Source organism: Rhipicephalus sanguineus, chromosome 3 (genome assembly GCF_013339695.2).
Source record: "Rhipicephalus sanguineus isolate Rsan-2018 chromosome 3, BIME_Rsan_1.4, whole genome shotgun sequence".
NCBI classification, from domain to species: domain Eukaryota; kingdom Metazoa; phylum Arthropoda; class Arachnida; order Ixodida; family Ixodidae; genus Rhipicephalus; species Rhipicephalus sanguineus.
In genome coordinates this window covers 196500679-196520451 of record NC_051178.1, presented here as the reverse complement: position 1 = coordinate 196520451, position 19773 = coordinate 196500679, and the positions used below count along the sequence as shown (strand labels likewise).

The 19773-nt window shown below is 47.0% G+C and overlaps 1 protein-coding gene across 1 annotated transcript; it reads left to right on the top strand.

The window, feature by feature from the left end:
• The first annotated feature begins 3654 nt into the window (after nucleotides 1-3654).
• On the top strand, nucleotides 3655-19547 carry LOC119386232 (homeobox protein orthopedia B-like). Its single transcript, XM_037653564.2, has 4 exons — nucleotides 3655-3851; nucleotides 5123-5368; nucleotides 18201-18476; nucleotides 19430-19547. The coding sequence occupies exons 1-4, from the start codon at nucleotides 3789-3791 to the stop codon at nucleotides 19520-19522; spliced, it is 678 nt and encodes a 225-aa protein (XP_037509492.1). The 5' UTR covers nucleotides 3655-3788; the 3' UTR covers nucleotides 19523-19547.
• The last annotated feature ends 226 nt before the right edge of the window (nucleotides 19548-19773 follow it).

Below are 19773 nucleotides of genomic sequence, written 5' to 3'. Positions count from 1 at the left end.
AGTAATAATTGGTTAGTACAAAGCTACTATAGAGTAAGAAAATCGCGAATCATATTTTCAATTGCACACACATGTACGAAATAATTACCACATTAATAGTGGATTCAGTAATATTACAAATTAATGGGAGTACGATATTAATTACGTAGAAACCGTGTTGCTCGTTTGCCAGTATATGAATATATATAGTGGATGATGTGTAAACGCTCCAATACAAGAGTGAGAAACATTGCGAGGGCGCTGTCGAGTAAAAATGACGTCAGCCTAACCCGGTTCAATCAATTAATTTGGCGGAAAAGTTTGCTAAGCCTGCTTAGTTAGACCATGATATCTTTCACGCCCGCACGCACGCACGCACGCACGCACACACGCACGCACGCACGCACGCGCACACACACACACACACACACACACACACACACACACAAAATTAATGCAGCTTCGAACTACTTGTGCCAACCTGAAGGAAGTGCGGAGCTGGGCTGCATTCTTTGTTTCTGTTTATTTTTCTCTTTCTTTCTTTTTCTCTCATGTCTTAGTTTTTATGTGTCATGCTCTTTCTATCTTTGTTTCTATTTTTGCATATATATATATATATATATATATATATATATATATATATATATATATATATATATATATATACAGACATACATAGCCACGGCCGAAACGTAAATGAGTAAAAATATGCAATTTTCGTAAGTGTGCTCCTTCATTTCTTCAACTACATATGCACCGGACCTTCAGAACTTTCTTTTGAATTATATATATATATATATATATATATATATATATATATATATATATATATATATATATATATCTTTTTCTATTTCTTTCTCTCTCTTTATTTATGTGTCTCTGTCTTTCTTCCCTTCCTTTCTCCTTCTTTCTTTCTATGCTGTGCTTTACTCTCTCCCGTCCTCATTTCCCTCCTCCTCAACCTGTCGTCTCTCCTCCTCACTTCCCTTTCCTACCCCCTTTCTATACTATACTATACAAGGCTATGTTATGCTCTGCTAGCGTGCCCTGATAGCCGAGTGGTTAAGACGTTCGCCTTCAGATCGCGGGTACGCGGATTCGAAGCTCGCCTCGCCAAGAATTTCTCTTACTTTTTTCATCTCTTTATTTTTCTCTCTCTCTCTGCACTTGTTCTCCCGCTCATCAGATTTATTGTATTCCACACCGGACAAATCGGCACACGTGTCCTGGAAGCGAAGCAGAATATGAAGGCGACGAAGAGGAAGAAGAGAGCGCGTGCCGGTTCATAACGATTATAGTTTTCTATCGACGACTAACGGCATAATGAAAAGCTTAACAACTCAGCTGTAAAAGAAAGGATGCTTCGTGTTGGGTAACCCAGTTTTATCTTCCAATACTCTTTAAATGTTCCGCTCTCCGCATTCGCCGGTGCAGTAAGCACTCTGGTCGTATTTTCCTAGGCCCCTACCAGTGCAACTGCAACCGCCAACAAGTTAGGGCGCCCTCGGCTGGTGAGGGGCGCCCACCGCGACGCCACTGCTCCCGAATACCGCCGCATCGCGGTTTCGTGGGTGGAGTCCTCAGTGGTGACGTCAGCGTTTTCCTTTCCCACCGTCCTCTTCCTCGCTGCGCTCGTTGTCGAGGCGACAGAGCCAACGTCGCCCTGGCAACGGTTCCCTCTCCGGGCACGATTGGTCGCTGGAAGGCCCCTTCCCCACTTTCGGAGCGTTTTCCTCCCAGCTTTGAAAAAGAAAGAAAGAAGAATCGACCCAGCAAAAAAAGAAGTGCCCGGCAAAGCTCATTATGTCCCGACGCCCGGCATCGTCTGAAGCATAATACTGTTTCAGGGCCTATGAGAGTGGCAGAGGGGTTTTCTTTGAACGCCTTGGAATCTGAGACAGTTAGTGTCAATTGCCGGCAGCCAACGCTTTCAGGTGGCCATGTGGGACGCGTTTATGTGGGTCTCTTCGAAGGGCTTGCGACGAGCAGGTGCGCTTAAGTAGATGAGAATACGTTCGGAAAATCAATTTACGTCAGGTGAGAAATCTCCACGTCTTTAGAACCTGCCTCGGTCCATAAAGCGTACTAGCGTTACACCTTCAGAGCGTTTATTCTATTAAGGCGAAAGCCTTCGATGCATCATCAAACACGAAAATTGACCGTCGACGTCCCGCGGCGTCGTCGTCAACACGAGCGATGCAAGAAATCATCATCACGCGATGACGTCACCATATGCTGTCATCATGACGTCACAAATCACCAAAAGTTGTGACGTCATCATGCTGTCACAGAACATGATGTCACATGACAACGTCATCAAACCACGTCGTCGCATAGTCAGAGTTGGGTCGATCACGGAGGCTGTGCAAAACCATTTGAGGTGCACAAAGTTTGCAATGCCTCCGATCCTGGAGGCAGTGCCACGGCCGCTGGCTTTTTCATCCAGCGGCTGTGGCAGTGCAAAACGATGGCTAGTGTAGAAAGCTTTCGGATCGGGGCGGGGCATGGGTCAATACATCGACTGAGAAGAAAAAGAACAAGATGGCTTTCGCCTTCGAGTCATCTTAGGCAAATGCATAGGGACCCTGTGATTTTTTTTAACTTGAGATGTGTAAAGTCTTAATGGTCAGAGACACAGACAAAAAGTTCCGACACACGCCATGAGCGTTTACTGCTTTGATTTTCCGAGCATAAAGCCATTGCGGCCTTCCATATTCGTGACTTCTTCCTCCTCTTATTGTCCTCCTCCGTCGGCTTTACAGCCAGGATTCCTACAACAAGTGTTTTGAATGCGAAGATATTGAATACTTAGGAAACTATACATCACAAAGATATCAATGTATAGCGGTATTCAATACCCTCTTACCATCAACAAGTATACCAATCACGTAAAGTATAGGTTGCCTATATAACCAAACAAAGGAGGGCGCTGTAAAGCGACAATCTGATACATGGAATGTAACAACCGGCGGAACATTAACGTGAAACAATAAGTAAGTCAAAACTGAACAGCAAATAATTGGTAAGTTTTGAAAACTGAATAACTATTGTCGTTAATTTCGCCATCATAGGCAACAGAAATCGGGCAAGCTCAACTATACTCACCACTGGTCAACTAAAAATGAAGAAGCGTACACACGGTGGCGGAGAACACCAATTAAGTTTTCTGGACAGGCATAACTACCGATTTAGTAAGACTTGAATGAAACGTCGAAATTAACCCCCTGATAAACACCGGGGCCACATGTTTCAGCTTAGCATGGTTAACCATATTTGTACGGAGCGTCTGAGCGGTGATTTTTCGTCGCCCCTTCAGAATGTAATCATTTATCGAAAAGTGAACTCTTAATTCTCAAAGCTACATATCCTTAGATTTCATACTTAAATTAAGCATCCCATATCGACACGCAACAGCTCTGTATATCATTTATAGCATAACCTACGCGTCCTCTCTGAAGATTTACAGCATTAGTCCAAAGCATATATTATTTCGCTTGAATAACGGTGTCCTGCGCATAGTCACATTTAATGCTATAGGCAGCTTAAATAACGGTAAACAAAACGTGCTCAAGTGTGTGCAAGACGCGTTCGCAATTTATATGCTGCGCGAGTATAAAGATGCCTATCCGGATAGCTTATACACGGGTTTTATTGGTGTGGCGCAGCCGTCAAGGCAGCCGACCTGGAGACCCTGAGGCCCTCGGTGGAGCCACCCTCGCAGGGCCACACCTACTCTGCAGGTTCTGGAGGCCGCCTCTAGACCCTTGGGATCGGCCGTGGCTCCCGTGCAGGCGAACGCGCACTCCATGGGACTGCCGGGACAGTTACAGCCGCAGCCACACCACCACCAGCAACCACAGCAGCACACGGTGAGCGAAGCTTGCGAGTTGTTTTATTGTGCAGACGCATGTGATTTGGGTGCAGTCCTATTTATTTATTTAACTATTTATTTACATGTTTATTTGTTTACTTATCTTTATTGCTTACTTATTTGATTATCTAATTACTTATTTTACGAGTACTGCGCCAGCCTTGTTATCAAGCTTTAGGCGGGAGTGGGAATTATGAACAAGCACGAGCAAGATACCAGACAATCTATAATTGTGTTACCGTAAAAGAGTGAGAGGAACGAAGTTGAATTAATAATTCTTCACTTATTCTCGCTTATTTCAATTATTTTCAATAATAGTATTAATAGTACCATAGTCCTTCAATGCTTTCTTTTAGTACTTAAATGATAATATTTCAAGGGCAATTGCAATACATAGGAATCATGATTTATGCGTAAGTTCGCAGAGAAACGTTGACAGTGTTTGGTAACTGAAAATGTTAACAGGTAACGCATTCCACTTGAAATCCGTACGCGGGAAAAATGAACCTTTAAATATGTTAGTTCTGCACGGAGACAATGGAAGGCACTTTCCGCTCCATAGATTTCTTGGGTTATCGGAATGCAGAGTATGCAGGTGCGCGCGGATATACGCAACAGCAGAGCTTCGGTAATTTTCACGCGACAGAGTTAAGATCTCGTTTCGCAGAAATTCTGGCGTCGGCGCTTGTGAGCGAAAAATTAGCGTTGTCCATGAGCTTTGAGACTGATGAGAATTCGAGATTGATGCAAATAAATAAATAAATAAATAAATAAATAAATAAATAAATAAATAAATAAATAAATAAATAAATAAATAAATAAAAATTTTCGTTTAGATTACGAATCGAACCACAAAACCACGCCAGTGCTTGAAACTGTCGTGGAAAAAAGCCCTATACGAATGTCGTTTAGTGCGAAGAGCCTCCTTAACGCATGTTATATATGCGTGGCAGAAGCGTAGAATCGTACCGGGCGTCAAAACATGTGAATTGCGGACCTAATGGTTGGTCTAAAGGCTCACCAATTACAAAGCGCTCAGGCGTAATTAATTATTATCATCAGCAGCAACAGCATCAACAAAGTGTGCAGCTGTACGTGTTGCCGTACGGACGCGTAGTGGGTATACTTCGCCGATTCGCAAAAGGAAGAATTATGGCGTAGTGACAACTTCGCAAGTGTTTTTACAATGAATGCTGTATACCTTAAACACGACGCGATCAGCGACGCAAGAGCGCTGGTACAACATGGATAGGTCGTGCGCTTTGGCAGAGTTCGTCGGGACCCCTGGCCGGCCAGCAGCCTCCTCCGCAGCCTCAGCAGCAGCACCCTCCGCACGGTGGATCGCAGCACGGAGGCGGCAGTGACAAGCCCGCCAAGCAGAAGCGCCACCGAACCCGCTTCACACCGGCACAACTGCAGGAACTGGAGCGCTCCTTCTCCAAGACCCATTATCCGGACATCTTCATGCGCGAGGAACTGGCCATGAGGATCGGACTGACGGAATCCCGCGTTCAGGTGAGCCTATGTTCAGAGCGGGGTACATCTATACGTTGGTGTTCATCTGCCCCCGAATAATTTACTGACGAGTTATCGTTCGAAAAATGTACCTTAATTGCAAAAAATAATAATAAGTTAGTAATAATGAATAATAATACTAAATAAATAAAATAAATAACTAAAATACCGAGAGATATAATTGTCATTTACGAAATGAAGGGTATACACTTGCGAACCTCGACTGTATAGATGGACAGTTACTCCTGCACGTAGATATGCTCTATAGCATCCCCAAGTGTGGTGAATGCCAACCTGACGCTCCAAACTAAGTTAGTTTTGCTGCGCATAATGATGCCAGAGATATTTCCTTCACTGGCTCACTGGGTCGCACAAAAGAGCATTATTCGTTTTAATCTTTACGTCTGATGACTTTCCGCCGTATTGTTTAATCTATCGTTCTGTTTTCTTCATTTTCTTCAGTTTAGTGATTTAAGCCTGCTTATACGCTACCAGTCGAAGGCAAACGTATTGTCAATTTCTAAGTCAGAAGCAGCCTCTGTGTATTTGTAGCTCAGTTTAGTTACCTTCCGCTCAAACCCCGTTTTGTATTTGCCCTTCTTCGTTTTTGCAATTAAAATTCTTTGGCCAAAATCTGCAACAATGCCAATTTCACATCACGCGATTTATGCTTTCCCGCGCCAAATCGAAGGCCGCCGTACCGGCCTTATCAAGCGTATAGTTGTTGATTCGGTGTGAAAAATGATAACAGAATAAGAATTTACAAAAAAAAACTTTTTAGAGAGTACGGCGTCAGGTTGTTATATGTATAAAATCAGTTCAAATAACTTCCTAAAAATATTTTTAAGGGTGCTTCTCTGCATGGTGAGTTACAATGTGGTGAAGTACAATTAGGCGCCAGTGAGAAGTATCGATAGCACATGCTTTTCGCAGATTTACGAATGCCTGAGAAAATTCCCACACCTTCTCCCCACTCCCTCTTGATTCCAGAGCAGAGCTCTCTCAGCTGCGTAGCCGCTGTCAGTTGCAGAAGGGAGTGGAAGGTGGGCCGTAACTGCCTTGCCTCGTATCGTGGTTGTTCAAACTTCTCAAGGATGGAGACGACTCCTTTCTTTGCAAAACAACTCGATATTTATATACAGGGTATATATACAAGGTTACATGGCAGCTATGTACATTGGAACTTTCGCAATATAACTCGGCAGAGCCGACAAGTGCATAGCACTGCTCCTGCGACAAGAACCCTCGTGAGGAGCCGGGAGCCAGGTTTTAACCCCCTGATTGCTCCTCCCAATTCTCCCCACGGCGAATCAAAACAAATCAGCCCGCTTATTGGGCCAACCGTAAACTGGTCTGCCGGAGGCCTCCACCCCCTCTCTCTCTCTGAAGCCTTTTGAGCCACCAGCCTGAGAGAGAGACGTGGAAGACGTCCGGCAAACGACATTCTCAGAAGTGCACTCAGAAAAACATACACGATGGTGGCGTCGTTCAACTACCCTGACCGTGTTCATACACTGTGCGGCCGGTTAACTAGCGGAGCCATGCCATCCCTCCTCGGAAACATCTCGTATCCGTTGACAGGCTTTTAACAGACACTTTGCGAGATTTACTGGGCCACGTGCACCGTACTCGGCGACATCTCGTCTCTGTCGACAGGCGTTCACGGATCCTATGCGAGATTTATTGACGTCCCAGTCTTAGCTTCCTTCGCACCGCTTCGCGGACCCCCCGCGGGGCTGCAGGCCGCTGCGTTGGTCGTTAAACCGATGGTCAATAGGGTGCGTCTTTTTGTGCGAACGGTTATGGGCAGCTGGGAAGTGTTCTTTTGTCCCCTCGGTTCCTACACTCGAACCGAGCGTCGCTGCGCTTCGACCCTCGGCTCCGAGGCTGGCTTCTTGGAAGCCGCCTTCTGGGGAAAAGACACAACTATCCCCCCCGTTCTCGACACGCCGGACCTTACAGCCTGCGTGATTTTGTTGTCCGTGTGTTTGTGCATTTAGACGTTTTATGTTTATGTCCTTACGAATGATTGTCGGAAACGTAATTTGTCTGCCAGCCTTTCACTTTCAGACCAGCATACGTTGCGACACAACAAATTAGAATGATTAATATTGATTAGTGCGCAAGTGCAAAAGTTTTGCATTTGAAAATGGAAGCGCATGCTTTGTTTATCTTACCGTTCTGCCATGGTTTACTTGTTTTTACTCTTTCGTCCTAATGTAATTTCTCGTGTTTTCACTTTCGTATATATTTCGCATAGCACCTGCATAGTCGAGTCAAATTAACGCCGAGGAAGAATATTTACGGTCGTTATGTGGTCGCAAATATTCTATCGCACTAATATTTCGAAGCGATCGGTCGCAAATGGCTGCTTTTGATCGAAAAACGACTGTTCTTGATTAGTCACTCTCTGCCCGACTTTGCATTTCAGCGACTGCAACCTTCTAGCATCGATACCATATACAGCCGCTTTTCTACCAAACAAAAATCGACACTTCACGACTATATATACTTCTCACCGGTCGCTTTGTGATATCACTGACTGCTGACCCGAAGGTCGCGGGATTGAATCCCGGCCGCGGCTGCCACATTTTCGGTGGAGGCAAAATGCTAGAGGCCCGTGTACTTTGTTTAGGTGCACGTTAAGGAACCCCAGGGGGTCGAAATTTTCGGAGCCCTCCACCACGGCGTCCCTCATAATCATATCGTGGTTTTAGAACGTAAAACCCCAACAATTATTATTATTTGTGATATAAGCGTGATAGAGCACTGGCAACGACATGCGACGCACCTCAGTCGAGAGAGAAAGAGAGAGCGCGAGAAACGAAGGGGAAAGGTATACGGAGGTTAACCAAGCACTGATCGGTTCGCTACCCTACACGTGGGGTGGGGGAGCACAAGATATAGAAGCAATAACAAGATAAAGAAAAAAAAGAAGAAATGAACACACTCAACACGAACTCGCGCTAGTAGTTCACAGACGCTTGTGAACTCCGGCCACCTTCAGGTAGCTCAGTAGTGAACTGAGCCCTCAAACGGGAATGCGTGCTCGGCGTCCTCACACGCGAAGGCGCGAGCCGAAGCAGCGCATACTATACTCTCGGTTTACGCATGCGCGCGAGTTGTGTTTCCAAATCAAGCGCAGAGGCAAGCGGCGTGTAATCGAGGCGCCTTGCGAGGGCAAATAGACGACGCACAGCCAGAAACCAAGCGGGGGCTTCGTCGTCCGCTGTGGAGCGCGAGAGGGCGGCCTCCATCGATCGGGGAGTCGGGGCGTGGCCTCCTCTTCTTATCGACCACCGCGAGTGATTGACAGTTGTCGCGGAGCTGTCAGGCTCGTGTGCGCCCACCACGCGAGCGTCGACAGCGTCGCAGCTCTGCAGCATCCATAGGTTACGCCAATTTCCCTCCCTCATTCCTTTCCTCCTGATACATGTTGCTCCATTGCCTTGCATTCGTGAGCAGTGTCTTCGAAGAAACGCCGGACATCCAACCCGGAAAAGTGTTCACGATATATGATGCGACTGCCATTGGGCTCTCGCGACCTTAGCGATCTTAGTGAATCGCGAGAAAATTAAATCGATTTCCACGTTATAAACAGTCCCAAGTAAATCTAAAGCTTGGCACTGCGTGGACTAAGGCGCGCTTGTAAATTTCTGGCCGGGTGCCGATAACCTACACGAAATTTGGCATTTTGTTTTGTTAATGGATGTTAACGTTCCAACGAAACAAGTTGTCATGGTGAATATCTTATATTCAAGAGTTCCAGATAAATTTCGATGTACCGGGTGCGCGCGAGCAGCCGAGCTGTGCATCCAAATCAAAGCGGCAGATCTAACGCATTGTGAGATTCGATTTCACGCGAAGCAGTCAGAGAGTAGCTGCGTAGGCTGCTTTTTTTGGGGGGGGGGGGGGGGGGGGGGGGGGGGGGGGGGAGTTGTGCCAAGTCTTACGATGTGGATCGACGTCTCCGTGTAAATTCAGTTGTTGTGTATATCGTCGGCATGCTGTATCGTTTTCGTTACAGTACTATTCAGTTGTCGGCATATCGTCGGCTTACTTCCATATAAGCACTTATAGACTGCACTGGCTTGTAAGGGGTAGCTCCGACGTGACGCCGGCACTCATGTTACATCACAGATGTTACTTTTAGCTAAACGAACCGTAAGCAGCTTTCGCTGGCGTATTGCTGCAAGGACGAGCAAGGCGAGTCATATGGATGCTTCCCAGTGCGCTGAAAAGCACTGGGAGACACTGAAACACGCTTTTCCCGTTAGTGCTGTATATCGAGTCGCCACATATTATTCTCGCGTATAACTTTCATGAGGCCGCAGACTCACGGTGGGTCACGAGGATGGGTGAAATATTCGAACGAGTATAAGGTGCACTGTCAAAACGACTGCTATATAGCTGGACAATCTGAAACAGATTGATAAAAAAAAAAAACTAAAAAAATACGCCGTCATTGTTTTTTCTCGCTGAGAACTATTTTGAGGTATTTTCACAAAAGCTTTCATCCGTTTACCGTTGGCTGGCTGAATTCTCCAATATAGGCTTGGGCATTTAGGCAATCCATTTTACTATTTTAGCGCACTTGTTAAACAAAAACGGAGGACCGAAGAACGCCACGGACACAGCGCTAACTTCCAACATTTCATTTATTTTTGAAGGCGTCACACCAATACATAGGCTGAAAAGCAGTGCACGCAGGCGTACTTGTAAGGAATAACATATGAAAACAGCAAAGACTTGCAAACATGTGTACATCTTAGGTTACAGCATATTGACAATGGATTTCGATAACATCAACAGTCTGCAGTATGATGAGGTATGAAGATATGTCATCGCTGTCACGTCACTGTCCGCGATTTATTAAGAAACTCAGATTCTCTCTTTGGTAATTCAATTGATGACGTGCTAACATGTCCCGCAACCCAGCTATCTCCGATGCTTCGATAATCTCCCGTGTCGTTTGCACTGGGCGTCTTCCTATTACACTGCACTGCGTGTACTGGGGCTTGCACCCACAGTTACTGCAGTGGATGGCCAAGTGGCCTGCGCTTCCAGTTCTGAAAACGCAGACAGTGACCCGACGGCGATGACATATCTTCAGACCTCATCATCCTGCAGACTGTTGATGTTATCGAAATCCATTGTCAATATGCTGTAACCTATGTACACCTGTTTGCGAGCCTTTGCTGTTTTCATATTTTATTCCCTAAAGATACGCCTTCGTGCGCTGCTTTTCAGCCTATTTATTGGTGTGACGCCTACAGAAGCAAATGAAATGTTGGAAGTTAGCGCTGTTTCCGTGTCCTTCTTCTGTCCTCTGTTTTTAACAAGTGCGTTAAAATAGTAAAATGACGATCATCGAGGTTGCTCTTAACCAAAAATTTCAGCACAAATTCTTCTTTCCTTTTCTTTTTTGTGGTGGAGCGGTAGGAGAGGGAAACACGCACGCTACCCGTTTATTGAACATCCTTTCTTCGTTTCTTTCCTTCTTTCTTTTTTCAAGATGTACAAAAATGCACAGCGACCGGCTGACCTGGAGAATTCTCGACTGCGACCAAAGAGAAAGGATTGCGAAGAAAGAGAGAGGGGGGGACTAGAGGTTGTACGGCGAGCAGCGGGTTGCTTCGCGTCGAGCGAGCTTGAGTGGGAGGGGCGACGTGCTCCATTAAGCGCGCGCTGGAGCCGAACGAAAACGCGCGCGCGCCTGATATCACCCGGCCGTGTTTTCAAGTGCAGCCCGTTGAAGGGCGCTGAAATGAGCCGGAGAAAAGGAGACTGCCGCGGGGTCCGCAACTCGCGCAGCCATGTTCGCGCACCGACGTACAGACTGCATATACACACCTCGCAACCATACTCCGGCACTTCTTGCTCTTCACCTTGCGCGGCCGCCGCCGCGCCGCTCTGGTTTTTATTCGAGCGCCGTTTCGCCTAGATGCACCGAGAGCGCGAAAAGCCCAGATCAGAGAAATTGCGTCGACGAACGTGTTATGCCGCTTCTTTCGTTTCTATCCACTGATGTTGCTATTTTCGCCATCTTCTTTAGCGAGAAAAAATATAGCGGGTGTTTGCGCCGAATGCATTTTTAAACGCCGAGCCATCCAATCTTTGAGAACTCAGCTTCGGTTGACAAAGTGCGGCGTTTTTGGTGAGGACATGCTCGGAATTATTATGCGTTCGTGTTTCGCGTGCGCTTCTGTTGTGGACGGGAATCCGCGTGGTGTACGATGAAATTTGTGGTGACGTTGAGACCAAGTCCTTAGTGGTTGATTCTCGTAAAAGAGTCGATTGATTACGAACATGCCTGGGACTTTTTCTTTTTTTCTCAATAGTTTTGTTACACTAGAACGTGCTGAAACATGGCGTATATGAGTGCTCGTAAAAACTACAGATTTTTTAAATGACATCACTACTGTAAATCCACGCCCTCTCTCCTTCAAGTTAATGAAATGGCATGTATGGGAAACGTGCGGCACCTACAGGTGGCGCGACAATGCAGTGCGCCAGCGCGCCGTCAGCGCCGCGAGTGGCCATTCAGTTGTCAAGTGTCGTGCTACGAAATCTCGTCTCTCCTTCTGCTGCGCCCGCGTTTTGTGGACGTGCGTGCGCGCGACGGCGACTGGTGTTACAAAGCGCGCCGGCTTCAAGGGCGTAAATAGCGCAGGGTTTTTTAGAGCCTCCAACGAAGAGAAGGGACACAAATTATGCAGCAGCAGGCACGTTTTCGACGTGACGGAAGAGAGCACGGTCAGATAGAGTAATCTGAAAGGGAGATGCGTGCGACAGGCCAACGTGAACCAGGAAGCATACGCCGTCATCATCGAAGTTTGTGCGCACGCGGCTTTTTCATCATTTTACCTGCTCATTACTGAGTAAACGATTACATTAACGTCAAACATGTGCTGTAGCAAGATGTTGTCTTGAGGGTAACCGAGTGCGATCGGCGCAATTAGTACGCATGATCGCCTCCCGTGTTGCATTTAGTGATGCCGTAACAACTGTGCGAAGCTTTCGATGCTGCAGCTCCGTTTGTGGATGTTGCTCGGGCTGCATGAGTGCTTGGGTAAATCAGTTACCTGTCATCTTTGCAAGCGATATCTTAGCCGTCACGTAGCATAAAAACAGCGTGGCGCAGCACCTCTTGCATGCGCAGCGCTGTCAAGGGACAAATACAATACAGGTGTAATAAAGATTAAAATTCGCGCGGTCCCCGATGCATTGTGCCACGCATCCGGCTCTTGTTTCTCACTGTTCCCGTTTCCGAACTGCGCTATCTGCTTATACGTATAGGGCGTACGAGTAACATTTTTCCCTGCAAATCAGTATGACTGAATGATGCTCGCCTTTATGTACCTATCAAATTGTCTGAACTACAACGCACATATAGCTCGATGGCGTCAAGTAATTTGACAATATGGTCATCGCCGTGAACTGCGAGATAACTGTTGGCTGATGTACGTAACTTTAAGTGCTCGCGCTCTGTAGTATGCATGTGTACTTTTCAGCATTAATTACTTTAGACTATTAACACCAAAAACGCGTCTTTTTCAATCGTACCGCCCGGAGGCCGGGTGTAACTTTTCAGCTTTATGCAACTAGGCTGATCACCAGAGCTCACTACAACTGTAGGGGTGGTGTGAAGACCACTGCAAGCATGCAGCAGCAGTTGTAGCTTTTGTCAACAGTGAAGAGTCTGCTAAACTTCAGCTATCGCCGCAGTTTTGCGGTACGTCGGCGGAAAAACAGCAGGAGCGTACGAGGGAGAAGCTGTATCTGTCGATGACTTTCCGCACACAAAATGTACTCTGCAGACCCGAGACCACTTTGCCGGCTGCCACTCGGTTCCGTTCGCACTGTAAAAATACCGGTTCACTTGCGTGAAGCGTGAATTCACAGCGAACTAGCTACAACATGTACTTCATAACCATGCACAGGATCAATTACTTCACATGGCGTACGCTGCGAATCCACCGTTCCCGCTGGTCTAGGAGGCTTTCTCGCCCCGCAAAGCGAGAGAACTTTGTTCCAGGATGGCATTCCTTATATCTATTAGCGCAGTTGACGACCCAGCAACTCATGCGCGACATTGCAAAACTCCTCCAACGGCGTGACACGGCTCGGGCAGAGAACATCTGGCTCGGCTCGTGGAGCGCCTGCTGCAAGTAACACGCCAATTCGTTTCGTTCGCTCCCGCACAGCGACGCCACCAGCTCAGTGCACGTTCCCTATACATAACGTAAGCGTATACACACCGGTGAAGTTAAACCTTTAAAAATGCAATACGTTTGTCGAGTGATATTTGATCTGAAGCAATGAAACTCAAAGCTTCACGTGAGACTGTCGTAAAATATGCATTCTTCTCATATGTATATATCAATTAGGCATAAGGTTTTCGACTTACGCCTAATTAAGTACCTGACTTCCGTTTTCTCTGTTATGACTCAATTAAAAAAAATGAAAGGCACTGACACTGTTAGGAATGGTAAACATTTCACTGTGGCACTATTCCCGGAGCTTCGTTTCTTTCTTTTTTCCTTTTTTTTTTTTGTAGCACGAATTTTTTTATTCTGCAGCGCGTGCATGATCGAGAGATAAGCGTCGCTTCAAATGCGTGGTAAGGCTTGATTATTAACAGCCACGACTTTGCCTTTACCAATATCTAAATTCATGGCCGTTACAGCACTTGACTTCCTTCGGAATGTGTACTATACAACGCCGTAGTTATGGTACCGTAGTTGCGCAGCCACGTCGATGTACGGGTGCTTACGTGTTACTGACAGCCTCGTCTCAGGTGCGTATCGATCCTCCATCGCCGCCAAGAGGCAGAAACAATAAGTGAGCAGAACACTGCTCATCAGGCGATGCGCTCAGCTTCACTCACACACACACACGGACAGACACACGCATCGGAGGCGAGTAAAGTGCTTCAGAAGAGGAACCGCGCAGTGTTGGTTGGCAGCAGGCAGCGCGCACTCATCGGAGCCGCCCGCCTTCAGTGTTGAAAGAAAAGGAAAAAAAAGGGGGGAGGGAGGCAGCGTGGCAGCAAGAGCGAGAGGAGCAGAGATTACTTTTTAATGGAACAGCAAAACCACATTAATATCAAATGCAAGTTCCCTGTCGCGGGCCCGACCCACGCTCCGGCGCCGCGTCCCCAGAGGACGCGGCAGGCTTCGGACTCGGGATTCGAGCTCGACTCGGCTTGGTCGGGAGAGAGACTTGGCCGCGATGCGCCCCCTAACGGTTCTCCCGGGCATACTTGGAGGAGCGGGCAGGGGAGACAAGTCTGGGCGGGAGGCTCAGGGTGGCAGGCTTCTCCCCCGCCGTCTGCCTCCTCCGCTTTCCTGCTGACGGTTGTCACCGTCATTCCGGCCTGCCCTTTTTGGTAATTTATACTAGGCGGCCGCCGCGGCTCTGGATACGACTTTGGCTTCTGCCCAGTCTGCTGCTTTGCGGTCGCCAGGAGCTGCTAGAAGCAGAAGGCGTTAGAGAATAAAGAAAGAAAAAGAGAAGGCTAAGGTAGAAAGGGAGGCTGGGCGAAAGGAGAAAGGGGAGAAAGAAAAAAGAAAGGAAAGCAGTCGTATCTTCTTGCCGAGTGCCACCGTTGGTGAGAGTTGCGGTGGCCGAGAGAGCGGCGCGTGGTTGTTCTTGGCGCCGTCAAGAACGCTAGCCGGTGTTCGTTTTCTGGCGTCTCTTGAGAACGCTGCCGCCACGTGGAGCGTTCTACTCTCTCCCCCGTCGTGCGATGGTCACTGTTGCTTCCTTTCCTTGTTGCCCTTTTCCCTCTCGGTATTTGCAGCCACGGTTATCGGTTTCTCCCTTCGTTTGCTTCTCCTGCTTCCGCGCCAGCGCCACTCTCTGGTCGGGCATCGTGCTCGATCGTATATATCCCGCGGCGCTCCAGTTTCGCCGCTTTCTCCCTCTCCCTCGTGCCAGCGTCGTCTTGTGTCCACTGTCTTTTCCTCGCTGTCCTGCGGGGGGCTTGCCGAGGATTGCTTAGACTGTTTATTGGTCGGGTTCCCTTCGGCTATCGTGCTAGGGGTTTAGGTTGCCGTCGCGGAGAGAAAAAGTGAGCGCGAGTGGTGTCGCCGGTCCGTAGTCGTTCTCTTCCTGTGGCAACGTTTTTTTTTGTTTTTTTTTTTCGCTGCCCACTCACTCCCGGCCGAGCTGTCTCGACCGCGTGCGGTTCTTTGTGTGTCTTTGTCGCGGTCGCAAAGTTTCATTTATTTGGGGTGTACACGCCGGCGCTGCCTTATAGACGGGCGCAAGCCACTGGCCTGTTTCGCGGAACGGAAGGAATTTGTAGGCGCCGGACGGACAACAGCCTTCTCATTAAGTACGGCGACAGGGCACTGAACTTGCCGCAAAAGAGTTCTCTCTTGATCTGTTCTGGCTCGAACTTCTGTATCGTGTCGAGCGGAGGCTTAAGCCCGCAGTCTTATCACGTTGGGCGCCGCGACCAGCGCATTCTTTTGGCCGATAACACCACTTTCTTGTTTAATTTCGTCTCTTCTCGGTGAAAACAAAAAATAAAATAAAATAAACAGAAGGAAATCCGAGACACATTCGCTTCTGTAACGTACGATCGCGTACCGAACTTTCTTACGTCGTTTTAGCGTTTGTATAGGTGCGCAGGAAAGCCAGACTTTTTGCTACCATTAAGTTCGTTAGTTTGTATCATCACTTTTATCCTCTAAACTCGTTTTCACGTTTTCATTTAGCGTGTCTGTTAGACGTTCAGGCATTCGAACATTCTGCTGAATTCGAGGATAGCACGCATGATGACCACACACCCTTGACGCTCGCTTTTTTTTAGTATATGTGTGTGCGTGTAACCGCTCATGCTCGCACAGTTCTTGGAATAAACAGAGATGTACGCGTATATATAAGTATAGCTGTTTATTGAAAGAAGGTTTCCTTGTCGGCGTATGTGGTCGCCGACTTCGTCCCTTCTCCAGTGTCAAATCTTGCGCTACGTGATCAGTTTCGCCGACTTGATATGCTCTTCTAAAGAAAAAAAAAATGCGAAAAGTCGCTCTGGCGCGAATGCTGCCAGAGCGTCAGCATTCGCACGCCAACGTTTTCTTCTTATCGTGTATGTGAAATAAAGTAACCTTTGCAAAAAAAAAACAGTAATAAAATGGGGCTTGTCAGCTCAATAGTACACCAAGCAATGCCCGCATTTGTCTTGCTTGCAGAGGCGTGCTAAAAAATTCCGGGTTCACATACAGGCGACACTAAAAAGGTTTTTTCTCTTGTGGAAGTATCACGCGGGTTGGGTATATCGATTTATTGTGTTTTAAATAACGCAAAACTCAGTGCTGCAAGGCATCGTTTCTATATAGGCAAGGACAGCCGTTTGTCTAATCTTATCATTATATGCACCGAAAGAAACGCGACAGCACCTATCTATCTATCTATCTATCTATCCGCCTACGTCTGGGTGCTCTCATAATCGCCTCCTTAACTTGGTGTAGACCAAAATTGGCATGGGAAGGTGAGAGGATTTGACGAATATGACTGTCTGGTCATGACATGAATAACGTGAAAATCCTGTAGCGTACGTCGTCAAACCTCTTCCTCCAGACACGTCTGGCACATACCCGTTTACCACGGGCAGCGGTGTACGGGTATGCGCCACAGGTGATTGACAGTTTATATCTACCTGCAGGAACGGCGAGAACAGACATTGGTAATTTAAATGCGAGAATGTTAAGGAAAACAGACACCGGCAGCGTTGACCCGACGAATGGAAAGAATAAAAATCAGGATCCCAGCAGGAATCGAATCCAAGCATTCTGCGTGGCAATCAGGTATTCTACCACAGAGCCACGCCAGGTCTATACACTGGTTTGGAAAAACAGCCTATGTAGGCGTAATGTCGGTGCAACGTCAATTGTGGTTGTGGTGCTGGCTATCTAGTTTTCTAAGAAAGCAATAAACACTACATATGTATTCCTACGATACAGGCGTCATATCAGATTAACGTCCGTAGTTCCAGTGTTGGCTCCGCTTTTATAGCAGTCTAATAAACATTACATTTGTATTCCTATGATTCAGCAAGCTATATTGAAGCTTAGAATAACAGAGAGTTGAGCTAGTTCATAAGTATTCATTCTAAAATATTCAAGCATTGCTTGACCCCGGAGAAATACATTAACGAAAGTCACCATGATATTCACATGATTGCACATAAAGTGCACTTAGTTTCGATAATACTGACGTATGTACTACTCTAACGTGAGGGCTGATCGTTACGTCGCACCGTAAGTTACCCTTTAAACGCCAGTTTTGTCGACGTGCCTCGTAAGCCCACGATATGCATGCACACAGCTGCTACACTTACAAAAACACGTCGATCTACCTCGTAGCGCTCGGCTCTAAGCCATAAAACACGGCATACAAGTACTCGCTAACTGCTTCGCATGAAACCGATTCCCACAACGCGTGGGATCTACCGAATTTTTTTCTTCTATTCTACGGCGTTTTAATGAAAGTGAGAGAAAGGTGTGACGCCATAACTAGGAAAGGTAGTCAAATGAGCAACATCCAGTTCCTTACGCTTTGCTGAAGAAAGCGTAAAGAGCGATAAAAAGATGAAAAGAGTGCTTTTAACGCTTTTGTGTAGCATATCCCATGCCCTAGTTATTAAGCTGCCATCCCCCACATTCCAAAAAAAAAAAAAGAAGAAGTAGAAAAAGAAGAGCGCTATAGATGGCGCAATATACGTATACGTATAGCGACGTATAATGCGAGCTCCGTGCTCGCATGTTAGCATGCTCTCCTCGGATCAACTCGATAGTCCCTCCGTCTCTGCCGACTGCAGGTGTGGTTCCAAAACCGTCGTGCCAAGTGGAAGAAGCGCAAGAAGACAAGCAGCGTGTTCCGCAACCCCGGGGCGCTGCTTCCTTCGCACAGCCTGCCGCCCTTCGGCTCGGTGGGCGATGCCGCGGCGGGGCTCACCTTCGGCTCGGCCTCGGATCCCGGAGGACCCCCGCGCTGGGCGCCGCACGCCAGCATGCCTCAGATGGGACACCTGGGGCCGGCTCTTGCCAGGCAGCCGCCGCTCGGTCCCCCCACGTCCGTGCCGACCATCGCGCAGGTAAGTTTGTAATTGTCACGTGGCCGTGATGGTGAAGAAGACGGCAGTCGTGTTATTAAAGACTAAACTCTTCAAAGTACAAGCAATACACGATGTACATCTGAAACAACCGCGAAGCTTCGCACGCATTACTGCGTGGCCTGCGTCGAGCGCTGCTAACAGGTTTTTTTGGATGAAATGCGATCACTTGAAAGTAAAGAAGTAAGGGCGCGTGGCAGTATCTATAAGCACACAGCGGAATACGGGGGCACAGAAAACATATATGTGTCTGGTGAGGGTGCCGGGGAAAGGTAAAGGAAAGGCAACGACATTTACCAAGACTGAGCCCAATTGGCTTATAGACTGCACAGAAGAAGTGGGAAAGGAGTCTTGCTTGTAGCTATTGTAGTTCCATGGTCACGATATAAGTACGCTGTATGTTGCAAACGTACCTGAAATGGTGTAATATAGGCAAGGGACAAAAACATGTAGATCACTGGTGCAGATTAACTGGTGCCCAGATGCAGCGACGTTATAACGTTACGCAGAGACCACTCACCGAATGAACAATTATAAATGCGCGATTATGTACACGATGTCTCGGCCGTGGATTTGCGCAATGATTTCTTCATACGTCTTAGCACACTCTCTGTGCATTTTTCGTGTTCGATGTTTTGATTACGAAACCGGAAAGCTTTTCTTTTGCTAAGTCGGAGACGTTTTACAATAAGTTCATCATTTTTTAAAGCACGGCCGAAGATAGAAAAGGGACGCTTTTAATCTTAAGGTGGTCGATATATATTCATCATTTGTGCAACTTCCTCATCTGTATATATCATAATCAGTGTGCGATAGCTCGAGCTCGACTGAAATAAAGCGGTTCCTCATAAGTGGTGGACGGTGCCGGATATATATATTACATATATATCGTTTCAGAGATGCTTATTCAGAAGCATGCAACTTTTTGATTGCAGGCTGCAAATTCGTGCAGTCCACCAGACTTCGGAAACTGCTACAACTCATTACAATCTTGGAGCATGCTCGACTCCAACATGCTATGGAATTAGGGCATGCCGAACTACATTTATAAGTGAGTACGTTACTTCATTTGTTTTAAGCGAAGAATGTTTATTGCGCGCTTTTGCACACTGCTGCAATGCTCAACTCGTAGAAGCGACTAAGTTAAGATGAAGTATGCTAAAAGCAGTAGCAATGCGTTTTTCTTTTTCTTTTTTTTAATTAGGGTTAACGAAACAGTCAATATCTCTTTTAAGGCGCATTCAGCGAAATACAGTACACGTGCTTTCAGTCTTTTCTT